The sequence below is a fragment of the Mauremys reevesii genome, linkage group 10, assembly GCF_016161935.1.
Source record: "Mauremys reevesii isolate NIE-2019 linkage group 10, ASM1616193v1, whole genome shotgun sequence".
Lineage (NCBI taxonomy): Eukaryota > Metazoa > Chordata > Testudines > Geoemydidae > Mauremys > Mauremys reevesii.
The window spans coordinates 52846017-52872852 of NC_052632.1; the positions used below are offsets into that span (position 1 = coordinate 52846017).

General features: G+C 42.1%; 1 protein-coding gene across 3 annotated transcripts in view; it reads left to right on the forward strand.

Moving 5' to 3' along the window:
• Positions 1-26836, forward strand: part of LOC120373929 (CREB binding protein) — a 187311-nt gene that overhangs the window by 89625 nt on the left and 70850 nt on the right. For all 3 annotated transcript variants that reach the window (XM_039493001.1, XM_039493002.1, XM_039493003.1), the window contains exons 4-9: positions 6519-6768; positions 7390-7503; positions 16275-16517; positions 17249-17348; positions 17972-18118; positions 19084-19201. In XM_039493001.1, coding sequence (XP_039348935.1) covers positions 6519-6768; positions 7390-7503; positions 16275-16517; positions 17249-17348; positions 17972-18118; positions 19084-19201 — 972 coding nt within the window. The remainder of the gene's footprint in view (positions 1-6518; positions 6769-7389; positions 7504-16274; positions 16518-17248; positions 17349-17971; positions 18119-19083; positions 19202-26836) is intronic.

Here is a 26836-nt window from a genome sequence, read left to right on the forward strand (position 1 = left end):
GAAGGTCAGCAAGCTTGGAGCCATCATGATGGATCCTCCTTATACAGTGTTTCACAAAGAAAAGGTTTCTCTTCAACTACACCCCGGATTTCTCCCCCAGATTGTTTGAGTTCCACCTCAGTGAAATGATACTTACCTGTATTGTTCCCAAAACCCTACACTTCTTCTGAAGAGAAGAGACCGCACTCCCTTGATGTCTGGCATGCCCTGACATTCTACCTGAAAAGAACCAAACCTATTAGGAAATTACCTGAAACTTTTTGTTGCCATAGCAAAGAGATTGTATGGGCAAGCCAGAATCTCCCAGAGGATTTCTAAGTGGGTTTCGGGATGCATCTTGGAGTTCTATAAGATAGCAAAAATGTCTTCCCCTGGGACTGTCACAACTCATTCCACACAAGTAGACATGATGTGGAGGCTGCTTGTATCTGATGTCCTGCTACAAGGAAGCTACCTGGAGTTCTAGCCCCATGTTTGCAACACACTACACTCTAGTTCATGCCTCAGTTGCAGATGGGATCGGAAGTGCAATGCCTCAGACAGCGATGGGATCGGAAGTATTGCAAGCATCTTTGTTACCAGCTTCCTCCCACCCACCTCCAGTCTGAACAGTGCTTGCCAGTCACCCCTATGTGGAATACGCATAATTAGTAGCGTTCAAAGTGGAGGTTACTTACTCTACTGTAGCTCCTTCGAGATGTGTAGTCCCTATCTGTATTCTACTACCCACCCTTTGTCCCATCTCCTTTGGATGCTGTTGAATTTGCGGTAAGAGGAGGAACTGGAGAGGCATCAGCCTGCATTGCCTCTTCTACCCTTGGTTGGGAGCACAAGGAGAGCTACTGTGCACGTGTTGGCCTATGGACACTGCTCTGAAGAATTTCTAGATTTGGGCACATGCGCATACCCACATATGTGGTTCCTATCTGAATTCCACATTTTGAAGTAACCTCCACTTTAAGTGACTGTCCTAGTATCACACAGGAACTGTGTGGCAGAGGTAGGGATAGAATATAGTTCTTCATGCAGGCATTCAATTGCCTTAAGTATGAGAGACCATCCTTTCTCTTTCTTTATTCACTACATATCTTGAAACTTCTGCAACAAATGAGTCAGGAGTCCTACAAGCAACAGCCTCATTCACTGTACTACTTTGATTTCTCAGAGCGTGGTCTATCCTGTAAACTGATTGAAACAGGAATTCTGTGGAAATAGTAGTATGTTATCATGTAGCTAAAGACTGTCATGATGCAAACACATAAGGGAGCAAATTAAGGCAGCACAGGAAACCATAGTACTGGCATTTCCTAATTTTTGAGCATTTGATTTTCCAATCTTAATGTCCTTTTAATGTCGTTTGTGTGTAATTTCCTAGCTTTATAAAAACCAAATTCCTTCATGTGGAATCATCATAACTTCACCTGGGTATCAGCAGGGTTAGAACCTTTAGATCCACAGCCCAGACCTCCAAATTCAGGTTAATAGCCCTGCCCTTAAAAGACAGCTTTCTTTTGATAGTGAAAGTGGTTCTTTTGAAGGATTAAGGATTATTGCATTGCCTCCAAAGCCTACCTTAGAAGAGGTCTAGATAACCCCAGGGTGGAATCCAGCAGGAATGAATCCAGGGAGACTACAGCCTGCTGTTCAGGAAAAAGGGGTGAAGCCACTTGAGGAAGAAAGCAAACTTTATCAAGGTTGACTTCTTTCAGTGCCAAAGAGGTAACAAGGAGACCCTTTACATTTTAAATGGTCAGCCTTAGGGTAAAAGGGTCTAGGCACAGAGTCTTAGTTAGCATCAGGACAAGCTAAGGAACTTTTTCTTTCTGGGTGCAAACAATATCTGAGCAGTATCAGAGGGGTAGCTGTGTTAGTCTGGATCTGTAAAAGCAGCAAAGAGCCCACTACATGCATCCGATGAAGTGGGTATTCACCCACGAAAGCTCATGCTCCAAAACTTCTGTTAATCTATAAGGTGCCACAGAATATCTGAGCAGTGGATACTGGAGCTACATCCATTGTTCTCAATAATGGCACTGGATTGAGAGAGATGTATATTATGAAAATATCAGTTTGCATACAAGGAACAAAGTATCTTTTTAACAGCTTTTTTTTCAGAAATGTTGGGGGGATAACCAGCTGTAATTAAACTCATATAAGCATTGTATAACTTCTCAGCACACTATGTAGATTCCAGCAGTGAGAGTTATCTGAGTACCCAGAGCCCTAGAAGGAGAGCCTGAAGCCTCTCATGACTGTCACAGAATACAATCAGAATTGCTTTCAGTGCAGGGATTTGGGGGTTGAATAGTTACTGGGGAAAAAGGGAATTCCCTCAAACCTCAACTTCAAAGGATGCTGCAAACATGCTGATAGACCTTGTTGAGATTTAGCATGATTTTAGTCGTCTTTGTTTTAGAGTTGTAATGGTGGATCAAGCATCATGACTCATGCTTTTATTGGGAATATTGAGGTGTGATTCCACCCTATATTATTAAATGAAGGAATTAAGCAACATTCTGCGAGTTGTGACATTCACAGCACTGTGCAACTGAGCTACATGAGTTTTTGTGACCACCCTTTATTTGTCAGACTGTTTTGCAAATGCCAGTGCATGTAGGCACATTGGCTATAAGACTGAGTAATGGAGTGCCTTTTTGCATTTTTTCTATCAGGCTGACCCAATTTTTTCAGTGCATCCATTTCTGCATGAATCAAGGCTTAAGAGTATTTTCTTCAAGGAAAGCACAGATACATCTATAATGTTCTCAGTGGGCTGTTTAGACAATGATTGATATGCCCAGGGATTTGGCTACTGTACATTACAAATACAAGTTTAGATTTTACAATTACTCTTCTGACCAGCAGATGGAGTTCAAGAATATTACTTAAAAAGCTAATATAACCATCCAGTCCTTAGCTTTCTCAATTGTTTTCTCTAACGTGAATTGGAGCAGCTCTTCTCCTTCTGATTTAACAGTTTGTCAGAATGTTTTATAGCAAACTTAGTCTCCTGAATCTCAGCATTTGATCTTATATGTTCCTCTGTGCTCGCTCTAAATAAAAACGGTTGATTCTCTTGGTTTTGCATAATGTAGTGATTTTGGTAGAAGAAATGATGAAATTGAGAGGGTTTGACCCTGTGCCTGTAGGGGAGTATATAAAGAGCTCAAATAATTTTGGATGTTGTCTACAAAAACTTTCTGCGGCTCAGCTCAATTTTCAGTAGTATTTTAAAGGAACTATAATTTAACAAAATATCTTCCCAGTAATTCAGTTTTCTGTCATGCAGTGAAATTAAGCAATGTGTAATCCTGACTATTATAACCAACTGAACAAAAGCTGCCAATGAAAAGTTGTAACTAAGAGGACTAATGTGATTCTTGCATGTACAAATGGGACTATCAAGTTAGGAGTAGGAAGGGAAACGTGGAATTTCCTTTGAATGCTGGTCCTGGTGTGTATTCCACAAATGGATATGAGTGTGCACCATGCACCTAAGACCAGAAAATCTTGCAAGTAGCTTCCATTGGTCCACAGCTGCATGTTGGATTTCCTTGGGCTCAGCACTGAGGCTATAAGGGGAGGTGTGAATCAGCCATCTCTTCAGTTCCTTTTCACTGCTGTGTGGCCTGAGTCTGAATCCTCGGCCCTGAGCTCATCGTCTCTCATCGTCTTAATCTCTCTAAATATAATTGTAAATGATGTTAGTGTTTTTATAGTATTCTTATAGTTAGTGTAGGGACCCTCTCTCTTACCTTTTGAGAGTAGGACTGTGCCCAGAATCACATAGTTTTTAAATCATCTTGTGTTCTTGCCCCTTCTCAGTCAGCAACTACCACCAGTACTGCCTTTACTGCTTTACTTCCCACCCCAGACCTGACAGGGACGAGAGCTCTGACTGAGGAGGTACCCCTATACAACTGCTACAGTCCTCGAGCAGTGTACCTCCAAGCATGAGTTCTGGAGCAGAGGCTGGATCAGGTAAATCTACCCATTATCCATCCATGAGTCAGAGTTTGCTTCCACCGGCACCAGTAGTACCTCTGATGGAGATAGATCCAGCCTTCTTGTTGGCTGAATCCAATGTCCAGGACAAACTACCATCTCCCAGAGAGGTTAGTCCAGACAAGGCTTGGAGAGTTTCCTGGACCCATCCTCCATGCAAGTAGGATTACTCTCCAAGGGATCATGGGTACCTCGTGCCTTCCCCCACACCAAACCAGTGTTCAACCCTTCATACAGGCCCTATTGGAATCCTTGGAATCTTTATGCATCACAGCTTGGATCTGTGCACTCTAACAGAGTGTTACATTGTCCCTCTCCTCCTAGGCAATTAGAGTGGTATAGCATACACTTGTACTGTACTCTACCCTTAAAAGGGCTGAGAAACATTACTTTCATGCCTGCAAAAGGGGAAGAATTCTTGTTCACCTTCCCTGCCCCCAAATCCCTAGTAGTACAAGCAGCCACAGATGAATCCAGGTAGCAACACCCTAAAGCCATCCCTGTGGACAAGGGAGTGAAAGGCCTGGATCTTCTGAGGAGGAAGGTATTCACATCCACTAGCATTTAGTTCTCAGAATCTCTAACTACCAGTGCCTGTTAGCAAAATATGACTTTATGAACTACTTGAAATTCCTGGAGTTCAAAGACAAACTCCCCCAGGAGGACAGGGCCCAATTCCAAAACCCTGTTAAGGAACGTAGCCTCTATGCAGCTTGCAATAAGATTTTAGCTGTGGGCGCATCTGATGTCACAGTAGTAATGTAGTTTGTTGTTTCACACTTTGGGGTTCCCCAGGGAGATTCAGAACACCATAGAGGTCTTTTCAGCAAGAAAATAGACAAGTCTTTGTGCTCACTAAAAGACTCCAGAACAGCCGTCTTCTTCCTGGGCATTCATGAGCCCCAAAGAAGCATCATCACAAACAGGTTTATAAGCAAGGACTCCTTTCACAGCCTTTCTATCACCAATAAGAATATGAACCACCACCCAAGCATCAGAGTGCAGATGACAAGATATGCTGAACTATCCACCTTGGTGATAGCCATCCAACCTCAACACCTGCTAAAAGCTATTTTTGACAGGATGCTTGAGAGTTGCAACCTTATGAGGCCATTCCCACCTGTTTCTGTAGTCCATTTTGGTGGCTTTGTGGGGGGGGAGGGATAGCTCAGTGGTTTGAGCATCGGCCTGCTAAATCCAGGGTTGTGAGTTCAATACTTGAGGGGGCCACTTAGGGATATGGGGCAAAAATCTGTCTGGGGATTGGTCCTGCTTTGAGCAGGGGGTTGGACTAGATGACTTTCTGAGGTCCCTTCCAACCTTAGTCTTTTATGATTCTGTACCTTTCCCTCAACTGGAGGGCTATAACAGTGGACCTGTGGGTCCTAGATACCATCCAGTTTGGCTACACAATCAAGTTTGTTTACCCACCTCCTCCATGAGGAGACCCTTCAGCAGGAGGTGGAATTTTTCCTTGAATGAGGAGCTATAGAGGAAGTGCCATATCAGCATCAAGGGAAAGAGTTTTACTCTATTTCATAGTTCCTAAAAAAAAAGGGAGGATGTAGGCCCATTCTTGACATCATTTTTATTCTCAAACTAAAATTCTGCATGGTTATGCTGGCATCAGTAATTCTCTCCTTGGAGAAGGACACATGGTTTGCAGCTCTTGACATGAAAAATGATTACTGTCAGATGGACCCTCTGACCCATCCCTCAAAGGATTCCTGAGGTTTCTGGTAGGACAGGAGCACTGCTAGTTCAAAGTACTACAGTTCAGGCTGGGAACAGCATCCTGAGTCTTCACAAATGTTGTCGTCTTAATGTTAGTAGCACACATGAGATAAAATGGCTACACCATCTTCTTGCACTTGGACCACTAGCTTCAAACAGGCAGATGCCAGTCGGAAGTTCAGTCGGCAACCTTATCCTTGCTCTACTTCCCGGCATCCTTGGAATCTGTGTATACATGGAAAAGTCTATTCTGACTCCCATGTAGCTCATAGAGTTTATAGTGGTGACCCTGGATTCAACTGCAGCCAGTTCCTATCTCCCTGCAGACAGATTCCATGCCATGAACAGTTGGATAAGACACTCAGACCTTGAGCAACAGTGTGGATCTGTCTCTTTCTTTGGCCACATGGCCTCCTGAACGGTATAATGTCATTAGATACTAAAGTTGTCAGTTTGAGAGTAGATACAGGGTGCTGTCCCTGCTGAGGATGAAGGCATCAAAATTTTAACAGTAGAGGCAGAAATACTTTTCACTATAAAGAATCTAGTAACAGCAGCCTTTTCCAGGTTGGCTAAATGTGTTATCAAGATAGGAATAATGGGTGACTAAATCTATATTTAGACTCTTAAATAACTTTGTCTCGTTTCCAAGTGCTGAGCACACTCTTCTCTTGTTGAAATCAGTGTCACCTGTTTTATCTTACACATTAATGCTGTTCTCAGTTACATTTATGTGGAATTTACTTGATAACATATGAAAACAAAATGTTTTCTCATAGTCACAGATGCAAACCCAGGTACAGCAGGTGGGCATTGTACCAACACAAGCAATGGCAGCTGGACCAACAGCAGATCCTGAGAAACGCAAACTGATACAGCAGCAACTGGTTCTACTGCTTCATGCCCACAAATGTCAGAGACGAGAGCAAGCAAATGGAGAGGTGCGAGCCTGTGCTCTCCCACACTGTCGAACCATGAAGAATGTCCTCAACCACATGACACATTGTCAAGCTGGGAAAGCCTGTCAAGGTAAGAGCAGATTTTTCAGACGGTCAATATAAGAGTTCTTTACTACTCTCAGTGGGTTTTTTCTCTACTGTTTTTGCCAGCTGACAGTGACTTTTTCCCCTGGCATAAAAGTTCCTTTCTTTAAATAGCTGCTACGCCTTTTTGCCTTTTTTCCCCTTCCGGTCTTGCCACTTGTTACCGCCATCATACAGTTGTTCTTAGCAGAAAGAATAAAATATTTAATCTTTCAAGGTCACTGTTAATACTATTTTACTCCTGAAAGAGTAGCATGTTTCACTTCTCCCATTACAGATCAAGGATGTCACATCTGCAGCGTACCTGATCTCTGCTAGCTTAGCATGTGGAAGCCATTAGATTGTTGTTGAACTAGTTTCCTTCATTTCAGAGCAGCTGAACTAGTTTTCTGCATTTCAGAGCAGCATCCTTATTAATGTACTCTCCAGAGAAAGAGGTGTTCGTTATTTGTTCAAGTCCTGACATTTTGTTAAGTTGTATTTGGGATTTTGGTGTTTGTAGCACTATTTAGTAAAGAAAATTGTGGGTATTGGAAATGGAATGAGTTTATTCAGAGACATAAAACCAGATTTAAACCTAAATTTTATTGCTTCACTTTTTTGATAGTTGCTCATTGTGCATCTTCACGACAAATCATCTCTCACTGGAAGAATTGTACTCGGCATGATTGTCCTGTGTGCCTCCCTTTGAAAAATGCCAGTGACAAAAGAAACCAACAACGTAAGTGATCATTTCTATTTATCAGCTACTGTACAAACGTTAAAATAACATAGGTAAAACACTGAATCAAATATACAGTACTATGAAGGACTTTGCATTATAATGGTTTGATAAACTCATTTGCTGTATATGATATTCTGTTATAAAAATACATTTGGGCTGTCCCCTTTTTGGTCATTATATTCAAATTATTACTTTTAATACCTGATTTATGACAAAGGGAAATTCCCAGTCCAGAAAGACAACATCCATTTTGCCAAGACAGGACAACTTCTAGCTGTCATTTTGTATTAAGGTAGGTCAGTCATATTATTAGTGGGTCTAGTTTATTATTCCCATAAATTGTGCGATTCATTATCTGCACACAGATGGCACTTGAGACGATGTAAGATACTTTCCTATGTTTCATAATATCAGAAATAATTTCAAGTCTGGTCCTTAGCCAAGGGTGCCATTGATCAATGTAGGACAAACAAATTTGCATAAATGGAAACAGGTTTGTGGAGAGGCAGGTCTCATGCATGTGTCCCAGCGATTAATCCTAAGAAGTAAAACTGCATTGTATTTTGTATTTACCCTAAAGAAACGGAATGAATGGTTGAAATTCTAGTAAGCCTTCTTGTGAACTCCACCATAATAGCTTAATATTACAGTTAGGTAATATTTATTTTTCAACTTTTGGTCTTTTGTGGTGTTTTGTCCTTGAAGCAGATAATTGTTGAAATTATATTGGTGGGTTTTAAAGGGTTACTGGGCAGGATTAAAATAAACGGAGATAGAAGATCTAACAGTGTGCATGCTACAGTCTGTTAAATGATATCACACAAAAAGTAAATTTGAAAAGGCTATAAAAGTCATCGAGGGAGGTGGTGGGAAATAACTGAGGGTCAGGGAAGAACTGCATATTTGAGTAGTTGTATTTTGAAAGAGCTCTACTTAGTTCTGGTTTAGGCTGAGATCACAAGGAAAGTGAGGCAAGCTAATAAGCCATGTAAGAAAGAGGTGGAAGTGTTTCACTGAAGACAAAGGGAGTTAAGACTGGAAAGAAGCTACCAAAAAAGTGATTCTACCATTCTCTTATGTTTACATTAGCTTAGGTTGAAAAATTCCTGTGCAAGTTACTCAGATTTGGAACATCTTGATAAATTTGGACCAAATTGATAAATTAAACAGTAATAAGTCACCAGGACAGATGGCATTCACCCAAGAGTTCTAAAGGAGCTCAAATATGAAATTACAGAACTAACAACTGTGGTATGTAACCTATCTCTTAAATCAGCCTCTGGTATCGGATGACTGGAGGATAGCTAATGTGTCACCAATTTTTTTTAAAAGGCTCCAAAGGCGATCCTGGCAATTATGTGCTGGTAAGCCTAACTTCAGTACCAGGCAAATTGATTGAAACTATAGTAAAGAACGGAATGATCCAGACACAAAGATTAACACAATTTGTTGGGGAAGAGTCAACATTGTTTTTGTAACGGGAAATCATGCCTCACAAATATATTAGAATTCTTTGAAGAGGTCAACAAACCTGTGGACAAGGGTGATTCAGTGGATATAGCGTACTTGGACTTTCAGAAAGCTGTTGACAAGATCCCTCACCAAAGGCTCTTAAGCAAAGTAAGCAGTCATGGGATAACAGGGAAGGTCCTCTCGTGGATCGTAACTAGTTAAAAGATAGGATGCAAAGGGTAGGAATAAATAGTCAGTTTTTAGAATGGAGAGAGGTAAATAGTGGTGTCCCCCAGGAATCTGTACTGGGGCAAGTGCTGTTCAACATATTCCTAAATGATCTGGAAAAAGAGGTGAACACTGAGGTGGCAAAGCTTGCAGATAATACAAAATTACTCAAGATAGTTAAGTCCACAGCAGACTGCGAAGACTTACAAAGGGATCTCACACAACTGGGTGACTGGGCAATATTGATAAATGCAAAATAATGCCCATTGGGCAATGTAATATAATCAAGAAAAAGATCTTGGAATCATTGTGAATAACATATCTGCTCAATGTGCAGCAGCAGTCAAGCTAACAGAATATTAGGAACCATTAGGAAAGGGATAGATAATAGGACAGAAAATATCATAATGTCACTATATAAATGCATGGTATGCTCACATCTTGAATATTGCATACAGTTCTGGTCACCTCATCTCAAAGATATATTAAAATTGGGAAAAGATACAGAGAAGGACAACAAAAATGATTAGGGGATTGGAACAGCTGGAGAGGTTAAGAAGACTGGGACTATTCAGCTTTGAAAATAGACTACTAAGGGGGGATGTGATAGAGGTCTATAAAATTATGAATGATGTAGAGAAAGTGAATAAGGAAGTGTTATTTACCCCTTCGTATAACACAAGAAGCAGGAGGTCACTCAATGAAATGAATAGGCAGCAGGTTTAAAACAAACAAAAGGAAGTACTTCTTCACACAACGCACAGTCAACCTGTGGAACTTGTTGCCAGGGGATGTTGTGAAGGCCAAAATAATAACATGGTTCAAAAAGAGCTAGATAAGTTCTAGGAGGATAGACCAATCAATGGCTATTAGCCAAGATAGTCATGGATGCAAAACTGTGTTCTGGGTGTCCCTAGCCTCTGACTGCCAGAAGTTCGGAGTGGATTAGACAGTTGATTACTCAATAATTGCCTGTTCTGTTCATTCCCTCTGAAGCACCTGATATTGGCCACTGTTGGAAGACTGGTTAGTGGGCCAGATGGATGATTGGTCTTGACCCAGTTAGGCCAATAAATTAACGAGTTTTGAGGAATATAATTAGCCCTTTTATGCTGACTGACTTTTAGTTTTACCAATCTCCTCCGTGGTCTCACATTCTTTTAAGCATAGCTAATTGCTAGTGATTCATTTCTGCAATAACTGATTTTTGAGACATTTGCTGGTAGTTTTAATTTTTAAAAATAGCAGCTTTAATGTCTGATCAATTCCGGTGAGAAATCCATTCAGAGCATTTGCTCTCAAGTTACTAACTACAGAGTTTCTAGCAGTCATAATGCAGGTGTTATCATGGTGATCTTCTAGTTTAAGACACTGCAGAACACTTGGCTGTGCATTGTTCATACATTCATTGTTTTGTCACTTGTGTGATTTATCAAACCAGTAAAAGCACTTGAATTAAAATAAATGTTATGTAAAAAGCAGTCTTTGTTATTAGATCTCTGAGTAAGATGTTTTGGCTTGGATGCAACAGAAAGATGGAGGGTAACTGCAGAATTTGCCATCTTTTCTTGGAAGGGGAAGGCAATGCAAGTCTCAAATCCCACCTCCTTTTCCTCAATTTGTTCGTAATTCAGCACTACTCACCATTAGCACTTACTGCCTAACAGTGCACTGATGTGCAAAATTCTTCAATCTGAAATGCATGTCTAAGTGGTATGCATGACTTCTCATGGCTTGTACTAAGCTAAAAAAATAGTTTGTGAATATTTACATTTTATTTATTTAGATTTAGAACACAGAGGCGCACCTGTCTCATGCTTTAGGCCCTCTTAATGTAATATTAAAATTCAGTTAAATTAATGGGGTGCATCTGAAAATTGGCACGTTGTTTACATCCTCATGTATCATGTTTCTAAACATTGGTGTGCTGGTTCACAACATCCCAAATTAAATTATGCTTGCTTTTAGATGTGATTGCTTGTCACATCTCCCATAATTGTTAAAAATGTCCATGGCAGAAAATGATGGAAAAAAACTGAAAAAGAAAGGAATGGAAAGAGCAGTAACATTTACTTCTCTATCAAGTTGTGATGCAAACAGGGTAATGTTTCAGGATCAAGATAGCCATCTGGTGAGCCATGAGACTACTAGAATCTGTAGCCCTGTTACATTGTCTGTCTTAAAATTTGAACTTTGAATCCCTGTTGCATCTGTGCTGGGCTTTTATGTGTCTCCACCTTCTGAATAGTTGAGTCTGCGCGTCCCAATTTTGGAGCATGCTGGATCAGTCACACCTCACTGGTATCTGGAACACTTCAAACTCCCTTTTGAATTCTAGAGGATCATTTTGAAGCAGAGATGCTATATACAAATACAGCACAGATGCATGTTGGTCCTCAGAACTATCTTTTAAAGATAGGGAAGGGGCAGCTTCAGGGGAAAGAGCACAAAACGTAGGAAGATCTGGTGGATACCCCCTCCCTGTAACAACCACCTCACACTTGCTGATCCCCAAGCTTCTGAAATCTTCTTATACCCTGTAGTAACTCATGTTCTATCCAGACACTCCTTCATTTCATTAACCTTTCTCACTCCTGGGACAAATGCATCTACCTAGCCTCCAACCCCAATTGCCAAGATCTTCAAGATCCACTCTAAAATCTTTACACCTGTGCATGTGTAAACCTTTTCATTTCTGGAACCCTCTATATTGCTGCAAGAATCCAGTGCCTCACGTGCTTATCAAATGAGTGGTGTTAAGCTATATCTTTTTAGGGTATCTTACTTAAGTCTCTGAATGTTTTGGATTTTCTACAAGGAGTGTATGTATCTGATCTCAACTGCATCCTTGATATAAAATGTAATCTTAAGTACCATATATACTCGTTCATAAGCCAATTTTTTTAGTAAAAAAGGGAAGCACCAGAGAAGGGGGTCGGATTATGAATGGGTATAGAGAGGGAGAGGTGGGACAGAGCCCCTCCCCCCCAACAAGGGGCAAGGAGAGGCAGCAGAGCCAGAAGGGAAGAGATGGGGGCCAGAGTCTCTCCACTTCTGGTCATGCTGCTCTCCCTCCAGTCTCCAAAGCAGCTGCGGGGCTGGCAGGCTGCAGATGTGCCGCTTGGCCCCGCCCCCCAGAGCAGGCTGTGGTCACACCGCCCAGCCCGCCGGAGCACGCTGCAGCCATGCCGCCTGGTCCAGCCCGCTGGAACATGCTGCGGCTGCGCCGCCCAGTCTGGCCTGCCACGCTACCGAGCCTGCCGGAGCAGCTCCAGCCAAGCCAGAGACATCCTCCCCAGATAAGGTGGGAAGGGATGGGATGCGGAGAGTGTGTGGGTCCCAGGCTAGGGGTGGGGTCATGTGGGGGGTGGTCACAGGGGTTACTCCCCTGACTCCCAGTCCCCCCCCCACCCCCCAAAATAAGTTTTCCCACTAGTTGCTGTCTCAGCCTGTCAGGGTAAGCAGCTGGCGCACCGGGACACTTTGTTTACTTAGGTTTACCTCCATGCCTGCAGATGCTCAAGGTAAACAAACCATCTCGGCCCACCAGCGGCTTATCCTGATGGCCCAGGAGCCAAAGTTTGCTGACCCCTGAATTATAGGGTCGGCTTATGAACGGGTTATAAAAATTTTCCATTTTTACTTATCCATCTTGGGTGTCGGGGGGAGGATCGGCTTATAAACGAACCAGCTTATGATTGAGTATATACGGTACTTATTTTTATTATTAGAGGTAGCACCACCTATTACGGTTGTATGACGCTTCCTCTTATAAGACCCTGTTTTCAGTTGCTTATACTTTGAAAAACTTTTAGCCATTTGGACTAAAGTTTTCCATGCCAAGTGTCTGGGTCAGCTTGAACTTTTTTTGGAAAATTTCAGATAAAATGGTTAAGGAATTTCCAAGAATAAGGCTAGGGGAAATTACATTGCTGTGCCCATATTTAAAAAAAAAAAAAAAAAAAAAAAAAGAACCTTAACCTTTTGGACATGTCTGGTGCCCCCATGCTTTGAAGTAGGGACTTAATTTGGCAAGGGGATGTCAAAGAGATGACTACTTCTGTCCCTTGAAAATTTGTGCAAATTTGGACTAGCTTATGAACCTATGAAAAATTGCAATTCACACAGTCTCAGCAGAGACTTTTTTGATTTTTAGCAGTTAAATCTCTGAAGATTCTGTACTCACTAAGCCTACATGAGCCTCTCACTACTCCTAGTGCTGCCCAACCTCACATACGCCATCCCTACAGAGCAACTGAGGACTCTTCATCCCCTTATAGCTCCTACATGTGATTGGTATTCATATGTGCCATCCTTATACAGCGACTGTGCATGCTCCAGCCAAGGGCTATGGGGACAAGAATACTTAACCTGTAATGAATGCTCCCAGTTTCTGTGGGCCAGGGTGGGGCCGGGCACCAGAACTGAAAGCAGAGACTCTGTATTTCCTGTACTTTCAATGATCCCATGCTGGCACTTAAGCATCATGTCTGAGGAGGAAATGGTGTGATTCAACTGCAAAGGGGACAAAAGTGAGGGTAAGGGAGAGAAGGGTGAGACAAGGAGTCTGGGACTGGAGTTTGGGGAGAGAAACTGTGACCGGAAGTTGGTGGGGAGGCTGGAGTGGAGGAGTGAGGAGTAGTCTGGGATTGCTTGGGCAGCGAAGCTGGGACTAAGAGCTGGGGGTGGAGAATGGGACTGGTTGGGCAAGGACTATGGGTCTGGAAGCCAGGTGGTGGGAGGCTGGATCTGCCTGCTTGGGAACGAAGACTGGGACTGGAAGCTAGGAGGAGACTTTGACTGTGAGCAAGTGACATGGATATAGGTTGGAATGTTTTTGTTTTTTAAATGAAGAAAAAAACACTATTGCTTCAAGTTTTATCTGCTTTTGGAACTTTTGAAGTACACTGTCCTTCGAAACTGCGTGCATGTGCCTATATGCTAGTGTCCCACTATCTCAGGGCATATGAAGGGACATAACCCCAACCACCACTCTCTTCTTCTTGACCATCATCAGCAGCAATCTAGAAATGATGTCCGTTGCTTCACTGTTAGTCCTCTTCTTTTCTTCCCCTTGGGAAAGCTTTGCTTTTTCAGTAAAATAATTATTATTAAAAACAGTGTTAGTTTTCCTCTGTTGGGTGTTTAAATTTTCTTTAGGTTCCATTGAGTTTCGTCAGCACTGATGTGGGTGCTCTTGTATTGGCAGAAACTAAGACAGTAGGCTTCAAACAATGCCTCTCATGTGAGAATTTAACATCTCTCATGGAGAACCACACAGGATGTCTCTTTGGTTTAAGAAACGGGCACCTTTCAGATTGGTGCTCAATTCATAAATCCATTTCTGCTCACCTTTGTTACACCCAGGAGAGCTGACTCAGACTAAGCTTCTTAGGGTAGGTCTATACTTACCCGCCGGGTCGACGTGTAGAGTTCGACTTCTCGGAGTTCGAACTATTGCGTCTAATCTAGACGTGATAGTTCGAACTGCGAACGCGCTCCCGTCGACTCCGGAACTCCACCACCGTGAACGGCGGTGGCGGAGTCGACGGGGGAGCCGCGGACTTCGATCCCGCAGCGTCTGGACAGGTAGGCAGTTCGAACTAAGGTAGTTCGACTTCAGCTACGCTATTCGCGTAGCTGAAGTCGTGTACCTTAGTTCGACACCCCCCCAGTGTAGACCAGGCCTTAGAGGAGGCCATGTGAGTATCTGTCTTAGGAGCAGAAATGCCAGCGGAATCCGGTCTGAGATCCTGGTCGCACTCAGCTGAGTCTGAATCTAGAAGTGTGTTCTGATCCTAAAGATGCTCTGGCATAGTTTGATCTGATTTATGCTTCCCAGCCCCCAGTGCCGAAGATGAGGCATCTTTACATATCCTGTCAACCTCACAATCCCATTCACAGAAGCTCAGAACTGTTAACATGAAGGGATTGACTCCTCTTCCAGCTGCTGCCTCAGGTTCTGTGTTGAATTTTTGAGGCAGGCCTACAGAGTCTTCAAAAAACTGATGTCACTTGGTAGCTGGGCCCTTTAAAGGGAGCTGGACTCAACCCCACCTGTGACACAATTTGCTTGCCTCGCCAGGTGGAGAAAATGGGTAATGCCAGGTGACAGGCCTTTTGGGGAAGAGGTAAGAAAAGGCCTATGGAAGAGTCCTCTTCCCCCCCCCCCCCGGACCTCTCTCCCCCCCAAAAAGAAAAAAGGTGGGGGGAGACAGGCCTCTCCAGAGGATGATGGGAAACTGGACATAGGAGGGCTGGAAGAAGATCCTCCAAATCTAAGTCACCCAAATGCCCCTCTCTAGAGGAGTGGGCTTACCTAGTTTCCCACATGACTGAGGCACTCAAACTTACAGTAATGGAGCGTGAGACCCCCATGATATTCCTACTCCAGAGATGGCTCCCTTTGAGTTCACCTTTCTATCATAAAGATAGTCAAGATAGATTGTGCTGATCTACATGCTTCTACAACAATCCCAAGGTCATTTAGGCAGCTGTACAAGCTGGAATTCTTCTATAAGATCTGTGACTTTCAACTGAAAATGGGCCAAACCATTTCTTCTCACAGCTTGCCCTCAAATCCGGTGTCTCCCTTAAGAATCCATTTGAAAGGAAAGTGAAGAACTCTGTCAGAGACATCTAGAAGCTAGGTTGCCCAGATTTATAGCACAGTTGACATCTTTACGTTGGTTCTAACCCAAGAAACGGGCCAGTAGATTTTTTTTTTGAGTTCTAATATGCTTTTCTGCTTTAAGATTCTCTCTCCTCTCCATTGACTGCACATGCATTAGGCAGGTGGTTTGGTCTTGAACCTAAAATCAGTACTTCAAGGCAAGAGAGTCTCATTGTGTAGGACTGAAACTTGTTTCTCTAGTTTGGCTCTTCAGATGATAGGAAAGCCCAAGTTTATTTAAACTAAAATTGTGTGTGTGTGTGTGTGTGTGTGTGTGTATGTATGTATATATATATATATATATAATTTCATTTACTTGCATGAAAGATACCTTCTATTCCTGTATCAATCTCATTTGGACTTTTTTCTCTTACCTCCTTAATCCCCCACTCCACCTCCCTTTTTTATTTTTTAGCCCTTCTTGGGTCTCCAGCTGGTGGAATCCAGAATTCTATTGGCTCTGTTGGAACAGGCCAACAGACTACTCCTTCATTAAGTAATCCTAATCCGATTGACCCCAGCTCCATGCAGCGAGCCTATGCTGCTCTTGGACTGCCATATGGCAACCAGCCACAGACACAGTTGCAGCCGCAGGTACAAGGCCAACAACCAGCACAGCCTCAAGCTCACCAGCAAATGAGGACCATAAATCCATTAGGTAGGTGAAGAAAATAGCAGTAGAAATGTGTTCTGTAATAATAGACTTAATTGCAGCCTAATCCAGAAAATGAGGAAAGTTCAGGCATACCGATATGATTGCATGTAGATAACGACTTTTTTGTTTAGATTGAGTAATGAAACAAAGTTTTATCTTTAAGCATACGTTTGTTCAATCTGTTAGAAAAGTAGGAGGTTCAGTTTATGCCAGATATAGCTAATGATAGCTACTTTCAGAAAAGTATGAATAGCAGTTAAACATATCACAGATTTTGTTGTTGCTTATAGTGCTGTTTGTATTTAGGCATAATTCCTTATGGATTTTATCTTGTTTAATAAAGCATGTAAATCACTCATATTAAGATTGTTCCGCTTCAGCAGATACTGGATAGACTGAGTCAATATGATGGATAAATTGTCAGCACTCTTATGTTCTCTCTTGTGGTTATGTAAGCTCATCTCAGATCTCATGACTTTAGAATTTTAACTGTCAGTTTTATAATGAAAACAGGTGTTCCAAAAATTATAGTATTTCTAATTTCCGTCAATGAGTAGTTTATTTCAGAAAACGCCACAAGAATTAGATGTTCATGCACACGTGTTTACCCAATATAACCAAAAAAAAAGTTTTTCTCATTTCTGAACCAAGATCAAAATGCCATTTATTATCAAAATTCTGAAGTAATACCTAAGGAACCTTCTATACCAGTTTTGTTTCATTTTTTCCCAAAGGAGCTAACCAGATGAACCTTTCTGCAGGAGGGATAACAACAGACCAGCAAGCTAGTTTAATCTCAGAAACTGCTCTTCCAACATCCCTGGGGACAACGAAGTAATGCACGCATTTTATATTCTTGCTATTTTAAAGATTTGTTTGCATGGAGTGTAAGTTTTTAAATGAAGAATATGCATTGTGCAATATGATTTTATCGTCGTATCTTCTGTTGTAACAATTAATGCTGCTCTTTGGCCACATGCTCTCCCACTCCCATTGCCATTTCAAACCTGCACACCTCCTAGCACAATTTTTCTTCAAACTTTTGACTTGAAAATGCATTTCCAAAAGTAGAATATTTTATTCTTTTATGTACTTGTTCTGTATACTTAACAACTATGATTCTGTATCTCATAGATTCCCTGTCCTTTCATCTTTGTTCCAATATCTCACAACACCTAAACAGTTTTAAAAGAATTAAATTAATGAGCCTCTTGACAATGGCAAGTAGCATCAATGAAACCTCTGAAGTGGTAGCAGTTTCCTTTTCTGCCCTCAAATTCCATGATTTCATTGCTTTTTATATTGCAGTTTGATGGCTTCACAGTTTCATTTTAAAATCTTTGTAACTGTGGCTGTCAGTGAAGAAAATTGTTTTAAAAATAATTCTTCTATTTCATATATGAAATGGGCAGTTGTGTTCCACACTAGAACATTCCCTTGTTTGTCTTCCATTTCAGTCCGCTAATGAATGATGGCACAAATTCTGGCAATGTTGGAAACCTCAGCTCATTGCCAACAGCTGCACCTCCTTCCAGTACGGGGGTAAGGAAAGCATGGCATGAACATGTCACTCAAGACCTACGCAATCACTTAGTCCATAAACTGTAAGTATTTACCATGATGGGAGACTTTTTCCTAAATATTTACATTCCTTGATTAGTGACTTGCTGTATGGAAGTGTCTGAGTTGGGAAATTGTGGGAACCACATGAGTGGATTTTGATGTTACCAATTGAAATATCACTAATTAATGAAGTTTGATGTATTCGCCAAACCAGCAAAGAGTCCTGTGGCACCTTATAGACTAACAGACGTTTTGGAGCATGAGCTTTCGTGGGTGAATACCCACTTCGTTAGATGCATGTAGTGGAAATTTCCAGGGGCAGGTATATATATGCAAGCAAGAAGCAGGCTAGAGATAACAAGATTCACGCACGAAAGCTCATGCTCCAAAACATCTGTTAGTCTATAAGGTGCCACAGGACTCTTTGCTGCTTTTCCAGATCCAGACTAACACGGCTACCCCTCTGATACTCATCAAACCAGTGGCTCAAGAGATTGGTAATGGGATTATTATAGCAACTGAAAAGTGAGCACCTGATAGTTGAAGGCCTACATGATTTTGTGGTCTGGGTTCTGTTCGTGTTGAAGAAATGTACACACCATAAAAACCACCATCATAGTTTGCACTGTTGGGTGCCCTGCAGGAAATCTCAGCAGATGGCCCTTAGAGATTGAGCTACCTTCTTAACCCTATTATCTCTCCAGCTCAGGTTTCAGGTTCTGAGGACAGTGCTAGCAAATATCCATGCCTCCGCCCTTGCTGTATCTGTTTTGTAAATAAAGGACTTCATTCACTTGCATTGACCGTCTAAATGCATTTCACCATTACTAAATTCACTTAAATAATTGTGGGGGAGTGGCTGGACAGTTTCTCTCTCTCTCTCTCTCTCTCTCTCTCTCTCTCTCTCAAATAGTGTTAATGTATGTTGTGTATACAAAGTTTAACAATTGTAAAAAATTATAAATGTACATTTAAAGAGATGGGTTTTATGTTTTTTTCCCTGTAGTGTCCAAGCCATCTTTCCCACTCCTGACCCAGCAGCACTGAAGGATCGCCGCATGGAGAACTTGGTGGCTTATGCCAGGAAAGTGGAAGGGGATATGTATGAATCTGCTAACAGTAGGGTATGTTACCTCATTGCAGATATTCACTACACTTTAGTGAATTGTTCATATTTTAAATCTGACATGTACAATGAAACCTGTTAAAAACCTTTCTTTTCATTTCACTACACGGCAGAAAATCTCCCAATGCTTTCAGTGTATATTACCTTGTTTTATAGCAGAAAACCTAACAAGCTCAACTGCATAGGTGGTTTTTGCAGTCCCAATTATCATACCCCATTCATCCACCAAACCAGGTCATTATTGGGAGGATCTTCCTATCTGCAGAGAGGAAGCAGGCCCTCTAAATCAGGGTTTCTCAACCTATGGGTGAAGACCCAAAATTAGGTTGCCAGAATGTTTCAGGGGTCACATGACAGCTCCTGTGGCTCCTATCCCACAGGGCTGGCTATGCTCACTTCCCTGTGCTGAGCTTTGCAACCTCTGGGGTCCCAGCACCACTCAGATTTGGCCCAGCCATCATGATGATGGGGGTCCAGGTAGGCCAAATTTGAATGAGTGGCGCTGCAACCCCATGAGCCAGGTAACAACTCCACCAACAAAAGTTTGGTCCAGTTAAGGGCAGGGCCAAACCTGAGCAGCACTGCAACCCTGAAGGTTGCAACACCTGAAGTGGAGAGCCAAGCCCAGCCAGCCCCACAGCATAGGAGCTGCAGGAGCTGCCACTTTGTGGGGTGAGTTCTGGGCAGGATTCAACCCCCTCCAGAGGGCAGGATCTGACTGAAACCACCCCAAGGCATGGTCATAATCAGGGCGAGGTGAGTGGGACAGCAAAGACCTGGGGTGACTTAGGCCAGCCCCATACTGCAGGTCTTGGGGAGGAAGTGCTACCTCTACCCCCTGACTCATCTCAGTGAGCCACCAAGCCTCTCTGGGTTGTACGGGGTGCAAACAAAAAACTGGGGTAGTGTGACCCCACCACCACCACATTCCCCCTCTGTTACGGGGCACAGCTATACTTACTTGCCCCAGGCGTTAAAATGTTCAGTTACTGGCTCTGCCCCCGGGCCTCCACCCCCAGGCTATTTACTAGGTTGTGACAGGCCATAAACATTTACAAATGGGTTCTGAACCCAAAAAGATTGAGAACCAGTGCTCTAAATAAATGTAAGTGCATAGAAACTTCCTGTATATCTCAAAGTAGTGCTAAAATGTCCCAGTATTCTCTTTCAAGAATTGTGGAAAGGAATCCTCGCTCTTTGGATGTCTCCCTCTAGCAAACTAGTTCAGAAGCTTCCACAAGCCATATGTGCTGGGACCACTCCCCCTACTTTAATTTTTGGGGGTAGGCCCAACTGCACTTCAGTTTCTTGGGACTGCTTGAACGTGCATTGGGCTTGGAGTGCGCAGCTCAGCATCCTTGATGGTTCCCTGGCTGGCTTTGTCCTTCCTTTTCCCTTTCGTTTTGACCTTTCTTATTTGTAAATAATAATTTTTAAGGGCTTTTCTCTGTCCATGCCATTGAAGACATCGTTCTGCTGGATCCTAGCCCTGTTACGCTGCTTACCCTTCCCCTGTTTGCAGCCTTGTTAGGATTTCTGAGGGAGCATTGACTCAACCACCATCATGGCTGAGGTGGCTAAGAAAACTATCTTTAATCTGTGTGCTTCATAAGATGCTGTGACATCAGTTACCAATACTTATCTGTGGTGCCTGGAAGAAGGTCATAACAAGGACTGGTGTTCAGTCTTCCTCACTTTCTCTGAACCCATAAAAATCTGGATAGTTTTTAGAGGTGGGGGAACTCAAAATCTGGTTGACCTGAAGTACTGAGCATCTGGTTTCAATGTTGGGCATGGGGTGAAAGCCACTTATTCAAGCCTGCCAGAGCAGTATAAATGTGTCCAGCAATGGCAGCCATCAATGAGAAATCTTACCAGACTGGGATCCCTAAGCCTATGCCTAAGGAGAAAGATGCTAAACAGCTGGTTCTCCTGGGACATGACCCATGTTGTTGCTGCTGCTGCTGCTGCTTTTTCTCAGCCGCACTCCAAATGAGGATTGCCAGCTTCCAGGCAGTAATAGCAAAGTATGGTCTCCCTATCTGGGATGAAAAAATGAACTTCTTGGATCAGCTCCCTGAAGTGTAGAAGTGTCAGGACAAATGACCTGCAGCTATCCTGGTTACCTGTTACCAGCCAGTTTAGGTGCCACTGGGTCCCACTTGAGCTACCTGATTGGCCAAACCAGCCCAGTTGGCCGAGGGCATCAACAGACGTGCTTTTAAGACCACCAGCAGCAGAAGGGCACTGGCTGCTCAAAGCATTGCCCACAGCTTCAATAGCTCTTGTGCCTGCTTGTTCCCAGCCTTGCCTCGCTCCAGGTATACTCTACTCGGACATCTGATGGGCTCTGACCCTTGGTTCTGTTGCCTGGGCTCTGACTCCAGCTGTGACTTTGGGCTCCAATTCCAGACTACCAACTCGTGCTCTAACCACTAGGCATGGCTGCCCACGTCCTAGTTACTGACGATGTAATGCAAGTCTTGTGACAGATGGTGTCCAGACACGCACTGTGGACATCCATCTAATGCTTCTGCCAGATCCGTGCAATGGCAGGGTTCTGATGCTCTTCTTAGCTAAAGAGCCACTGGTCAGACACAAATGGAAGACTTTCCATTTGAGAATCCTGATGTCTTTTAGTATAGAGGCAGAAAATGAAGGATTCCCAGGCAAACCTCAGATCGCTTGGTCTCTACACTCTGTCAATAAGACAGAAATCCACTAGTTTCTTTCCAACCTTTGGGCCAGATGTTGACTCAGAGGCACTCTTTTTTTTTTTCAGGTGGTGGTCCAAGCATTCTTACGAGAGGTCCCATTGGGGAATTCATCTGCTGCATTTAGTTCCAGTAAAAAAAAAATTAAAAGGGACTCTGAATAGTCCTTCTTGTGGATTTTTACCTTTCTCCTCTGAGGACCATCAATTCCACTCTGTGACAACAGAAGTAGAATAATGTGATGGGTCCTAAGATCAGATCATGCCATCCTATTCCACTCTGGCATTACACACCCATCTTCTCTGCCACACATTCTTTTTCAGGAATTATCATGAAAGTGCTATGGGAACCATAGAGTGGGTCCCTCACCCATACGGGGGAAACGGGCTCTACACCAGTTATTTTCTGATACCCAAAAGAGCAAAATGATTGTACCTCCCATAACGGATCTGAGGTAAAATATTGCAAAAGCTGAAGTTCCATGTGTTGTCATTAGTCTCTATTGTACCTTTAAGTCCATAGGATTGGTTTGCGGTTCTCTACTTGAAGGATGCCCACTTCCCCTTCTCTATTCATCCAGCTCCTGGGAAGAATCTACAGATTTAGAGGCAAGGAGGATTTGGGGAACCACTACCACTACCCACAACAGTATTGTTTGAGTTACTTTGATTTCTGTAGAAAGCCACAAGTCTCTGCCTATGGTGGCTGTCTTCTTCAGACATTTAAGACTACCTGTATTTAGATGCTTGGCTTATGAAAAAAGTTTTTGCCTATTCAGAAAGTCCTCCAGTCCCTGTGACTTTTCAGACTATAAGATTTACTTTCAACCCACAAGAGACAGAGTTAATTGGAACCCCGAGAGAATCCTTGAAAGTTTTCTCTCCAGAGGACAGATTCCATACCATGAGTATTATCTGAGATCACAGTGTTGGCAAAGCATATAATTCTTCCTTGTGGCAGTTGGGCGCATGGTTTTTTGCATCTAGGTGATATTTTATGTCAGTCTGTGTCTGAGATCTGTGCAGGGCTATCTGCAAAAAATATCATCCCTATCTTGACATATGGATAGCTCAAGAGGAATCAAGACTTGGTGCTGTGGTGGACTATGGAGGAATATCCTTGTCAGGGAGTTTCCTTGTCACCTCCTTTGCAAACTGATGCAACCCTCTTCCCCCCCACCACCCAATACACTCTGTACCCAAACTGTGTCTGGGAAAGGAGAAGCTGCCAGGACAGAGCCAGACTGAGACTCAAGATGGCAGGCATAAGTTCAGAAGCAGTTTAAACATACTTTCTGATATGGATGTGATCGTGCTATGCATTTTACAATGACTCTGAGCATTCTTTTCACTCTGCTGGCTGACTTGACTGCTCAAGTTCCTTCCTTCAGTCATTTCCTTTCATCCTCCCTTCACGTACTTTTCATGCTCTTTCCCCTTTTCCTTTGTTTCTCTTTCTAGCTAATCCCCTTCTGCCATCTCTTCTCACATGCTCTTTCATTATATATAAAAAAATAAGCAAAAACGCACCCAAAATTTTAAAATATACAAAATAAACAGGGCTGTCAAGTGATTAAAAAAAGTAATTCTGATTAATCGTGTGATAAAAAAAAGTTTATCATGCTATTAATAGAATACCATTTATTTAAATATTTTTGATGTTTTCTACATTTTCAAATATATTGATTTAATTACAACACAATACAAAGTGTACATTTATTTGTATTAAATGTTTGCACTGTAAAAAACAAAAGAAATACTATTTTTCAATTCACCTAATACAAGTACTGTAGTGCAATATCTTTATCGTGAAAGTTGAACTTACAAATGTAGAATTATGTATGAAAAAACCCTGCATTCAAAAATAAAACCGTATAAAACTTTAGCGCCTACAAGTCCATTCAGTCCTACTTCTTGTTCAGTCAATTGGTAAGACAAACAAGTTTGTTTACATTTATGGGAGATAATACTGCCCACTTCTTAATTACAGTGTCACCTGAAAGTGAGAACAGGCGTTTGCCTGGCACTATTGTAGCTGGAGTCGCAAGGTATCTACATGTCAGATGCATTAAAGATTCATATGTCCCCTGATGCTTCAACCACCATTCCAGAGGACATGCATCCATGCTGATGACGGGTTCTGCTCAAAATGATCCAAAGCAGTGCGGACCGACGCATGTTCATTTTCATCATCTGAGTCAGATGCCACCAGCAGAAGGTTGATTTTCTTTTTTGGTGTTTTGGGTTCTGTAGTTTCTGCATCAGAGTGTTGCTCTTTTAAGACTTCTGAAAACATGCTCCACACCTCATCCCTCTCAGATTTTGGAAGGCACTTAAGATTCTTAAATCTTGGGTGGAGTGCTGTAGCTATCTTAAAAATTTCACATTGGTATCTTCTTCGCGTTTTATCAAATTTGCAGTGAAAGTGTTCTTAAAGTGAACATGTGCTGGGTCATCATCCGAGACTGCTATAACATGAAATATATGGCAGAATGTGGTTAAAACAGAGCAGGAGACATACAATTCTCCACCAAGGAGTTCAGTCACAAATTTAATTAACGTTTTATTTTTTAACAAGCGTCAGCATGGAAGCGTGTCTTCTGGAACGATGGCCGAAACATGAAGAGGCATATGAATTTTTAGCATATCTGGCATGTAAATATCTTGCGACGCCAGCTACAGCAGTGCCATGCAAACACCTGTTCTCATTTTCAGGTGACGTAATTAAGAAATGTGGGCAGCATTATCTCCCGTAAATGTAAACAAACTTGTTTCTCTTAGTGATTGGCTGAACAAGAAGTAGGACTGAGTAGACTTATAGGCTCTAAAGTTTTACATTGTTTTGGTTTTGAGTGCAGTTATGTAACAAAAAAAATACATTTGTAAGTTGCACTTTCGTGATAAAGACATTGCACTACAGTACTTGTATGAGGTGAATTAAAAATACTGTTTCTTTTACCATTTTTACAGTGCAGATATTTGTAATAAAAAATAATATAAAGTGAGCACTGTACACTTTGTATTCTGTGTTGTAATTGAAATATATTTTAAAATGTAGAAGAACATCAAAAATATTTAAATAATTTCAATTTGTATTCTGTTTAACAGTGCGATTAATCACCATTTTTTTAAACCACGATTAATTTTTTTGAGTTCATCACACAAGTTAACTGCAATTTAATCCACAGCCCTAAAAAAAAAAAAAAATCATGAAACTAATACGGATATCTGCAAACCAATACTCTGTTCACTCTGCTTGTGTGTTATATCCCTTTCTCCCACCCTTTTTGTCTTCTCTATTTAGAACATAAGCTCTTTCATGTAAGAGTGATCTTACTCGGTACTGTGACTAGAACAGGGGGGCCCCAGTCACTGCTTCTTGAATATCAATAATATCGGTAGTAATATTCAGACATCTTTTGAATGGGCTGGCATGTCCATCTTGGTAACGACACTCTTCAAGGCTTGTGGGCTCCATAGGGCATGATTATACACGTCAAATGAGTCTAAGAATTATTCATCTAGCCTATGAGGCTTTCTCCATGTCACCAGTTCCAAATTATTTATTCATTCATTGTGTTGTTAATGTAAAAAAAAAAAAAACATCAGAAAGATGGTCTTTTCCCCGAAAAGCTTACTCTTTATTAAACCTGCCCATGCCACAATGCTGTATTACACTAACCAGCATGGAGGATGTATGGCTCATCAGCCTTGACAAGAAGCTGCATTGATTTTGAAGTGGAGTATTCACCACCAAATTCTACTATGGCACTCTGTCTGCCAGGAGAGGACAATGAGTCAGCAGACTTTGAGCTGAATGTACACTCGGCAGCCCTAATAGGCTCTCAGGGATTCATTCCTGCATTCTCTTTTGTGTAAAAGGGCATACCCCAATTAGATAGTTTTATCATCAATGAAAATGCCTCATGTCTGGTTCTGTTCCAGGGTGGGCAGGATCCATCATCTCTGAATAACACCTTTCTCCTGGATTGGAGTCCAGAATATTTTTTAAAAGTAGCAAAGAGTCCTGTGGCACCTTATAGACTAACAGAAGTTTTGGAGCATGAGCTTCGCGGGTGAATACCCACTTTGTCAGATGCATGACTAACAGATCCAGACTAACACGGCTACGCCTCTGATACAGAATATTTTTGTGAATTCTCTCCATTCTCAGTAATTTTGAAGGCTATCTGGAAAGTCAGAACAGGGCCAACATGCTATTAAATGGCCCCAGCTTGGGCACTGGCAATTTCAGTTCCCCAGTGTCCTGGAACTGATGTCAGAACCAGAAAACTTGCTTCACAGTTTACCAGACTTCTCTTCTGTGAATCAGGGCAGAATTTTGCACCTGGATTAGAAAACTTTCAGTGTCATCAACTAGCTTCTGGGTTGCTGGGGCACAGAAGTACAGAAGATTCTGTTGGAAGCGAGGAATCTTTGATCAGGGAAACCTACTTGATGAAGTGGAAGAGATTCTCTAAGGCATCACAGAGGAGCATAGACTCAAGACAGTCATCCACACCTTTAATTTTGGATAATCTCCATCAAACAGCCATATTGCCATTTCAGTTGGTACAAGATGGGCCTTTGAATAACACTGCAATTTATGGCAAAAATGAAATCTGTTTTAGATGAATCATGAGAGCCTTTCCATCTTTTTGCCTGAGGGTTCTTCTCTATTCCCTAGAAAGGTGCAGGGCATTAGTTTTGTTTTCACAGAACACGGGCAGTTCTGCAAGTTAGATTCAATCATTCTTAATACTAAGCAAAAAAAAAGGAAATGGAACCTCTGAAGTGCAGTATTTGACACTAGGTGAGAGCAATCATATCATAAGCATACAAAAAATCCAAAAAACTCTCCAGGAACCATGAGCACTATGTTCCTTGCAGTCTATGCAGCTGTCATGCATCTGTGAACAC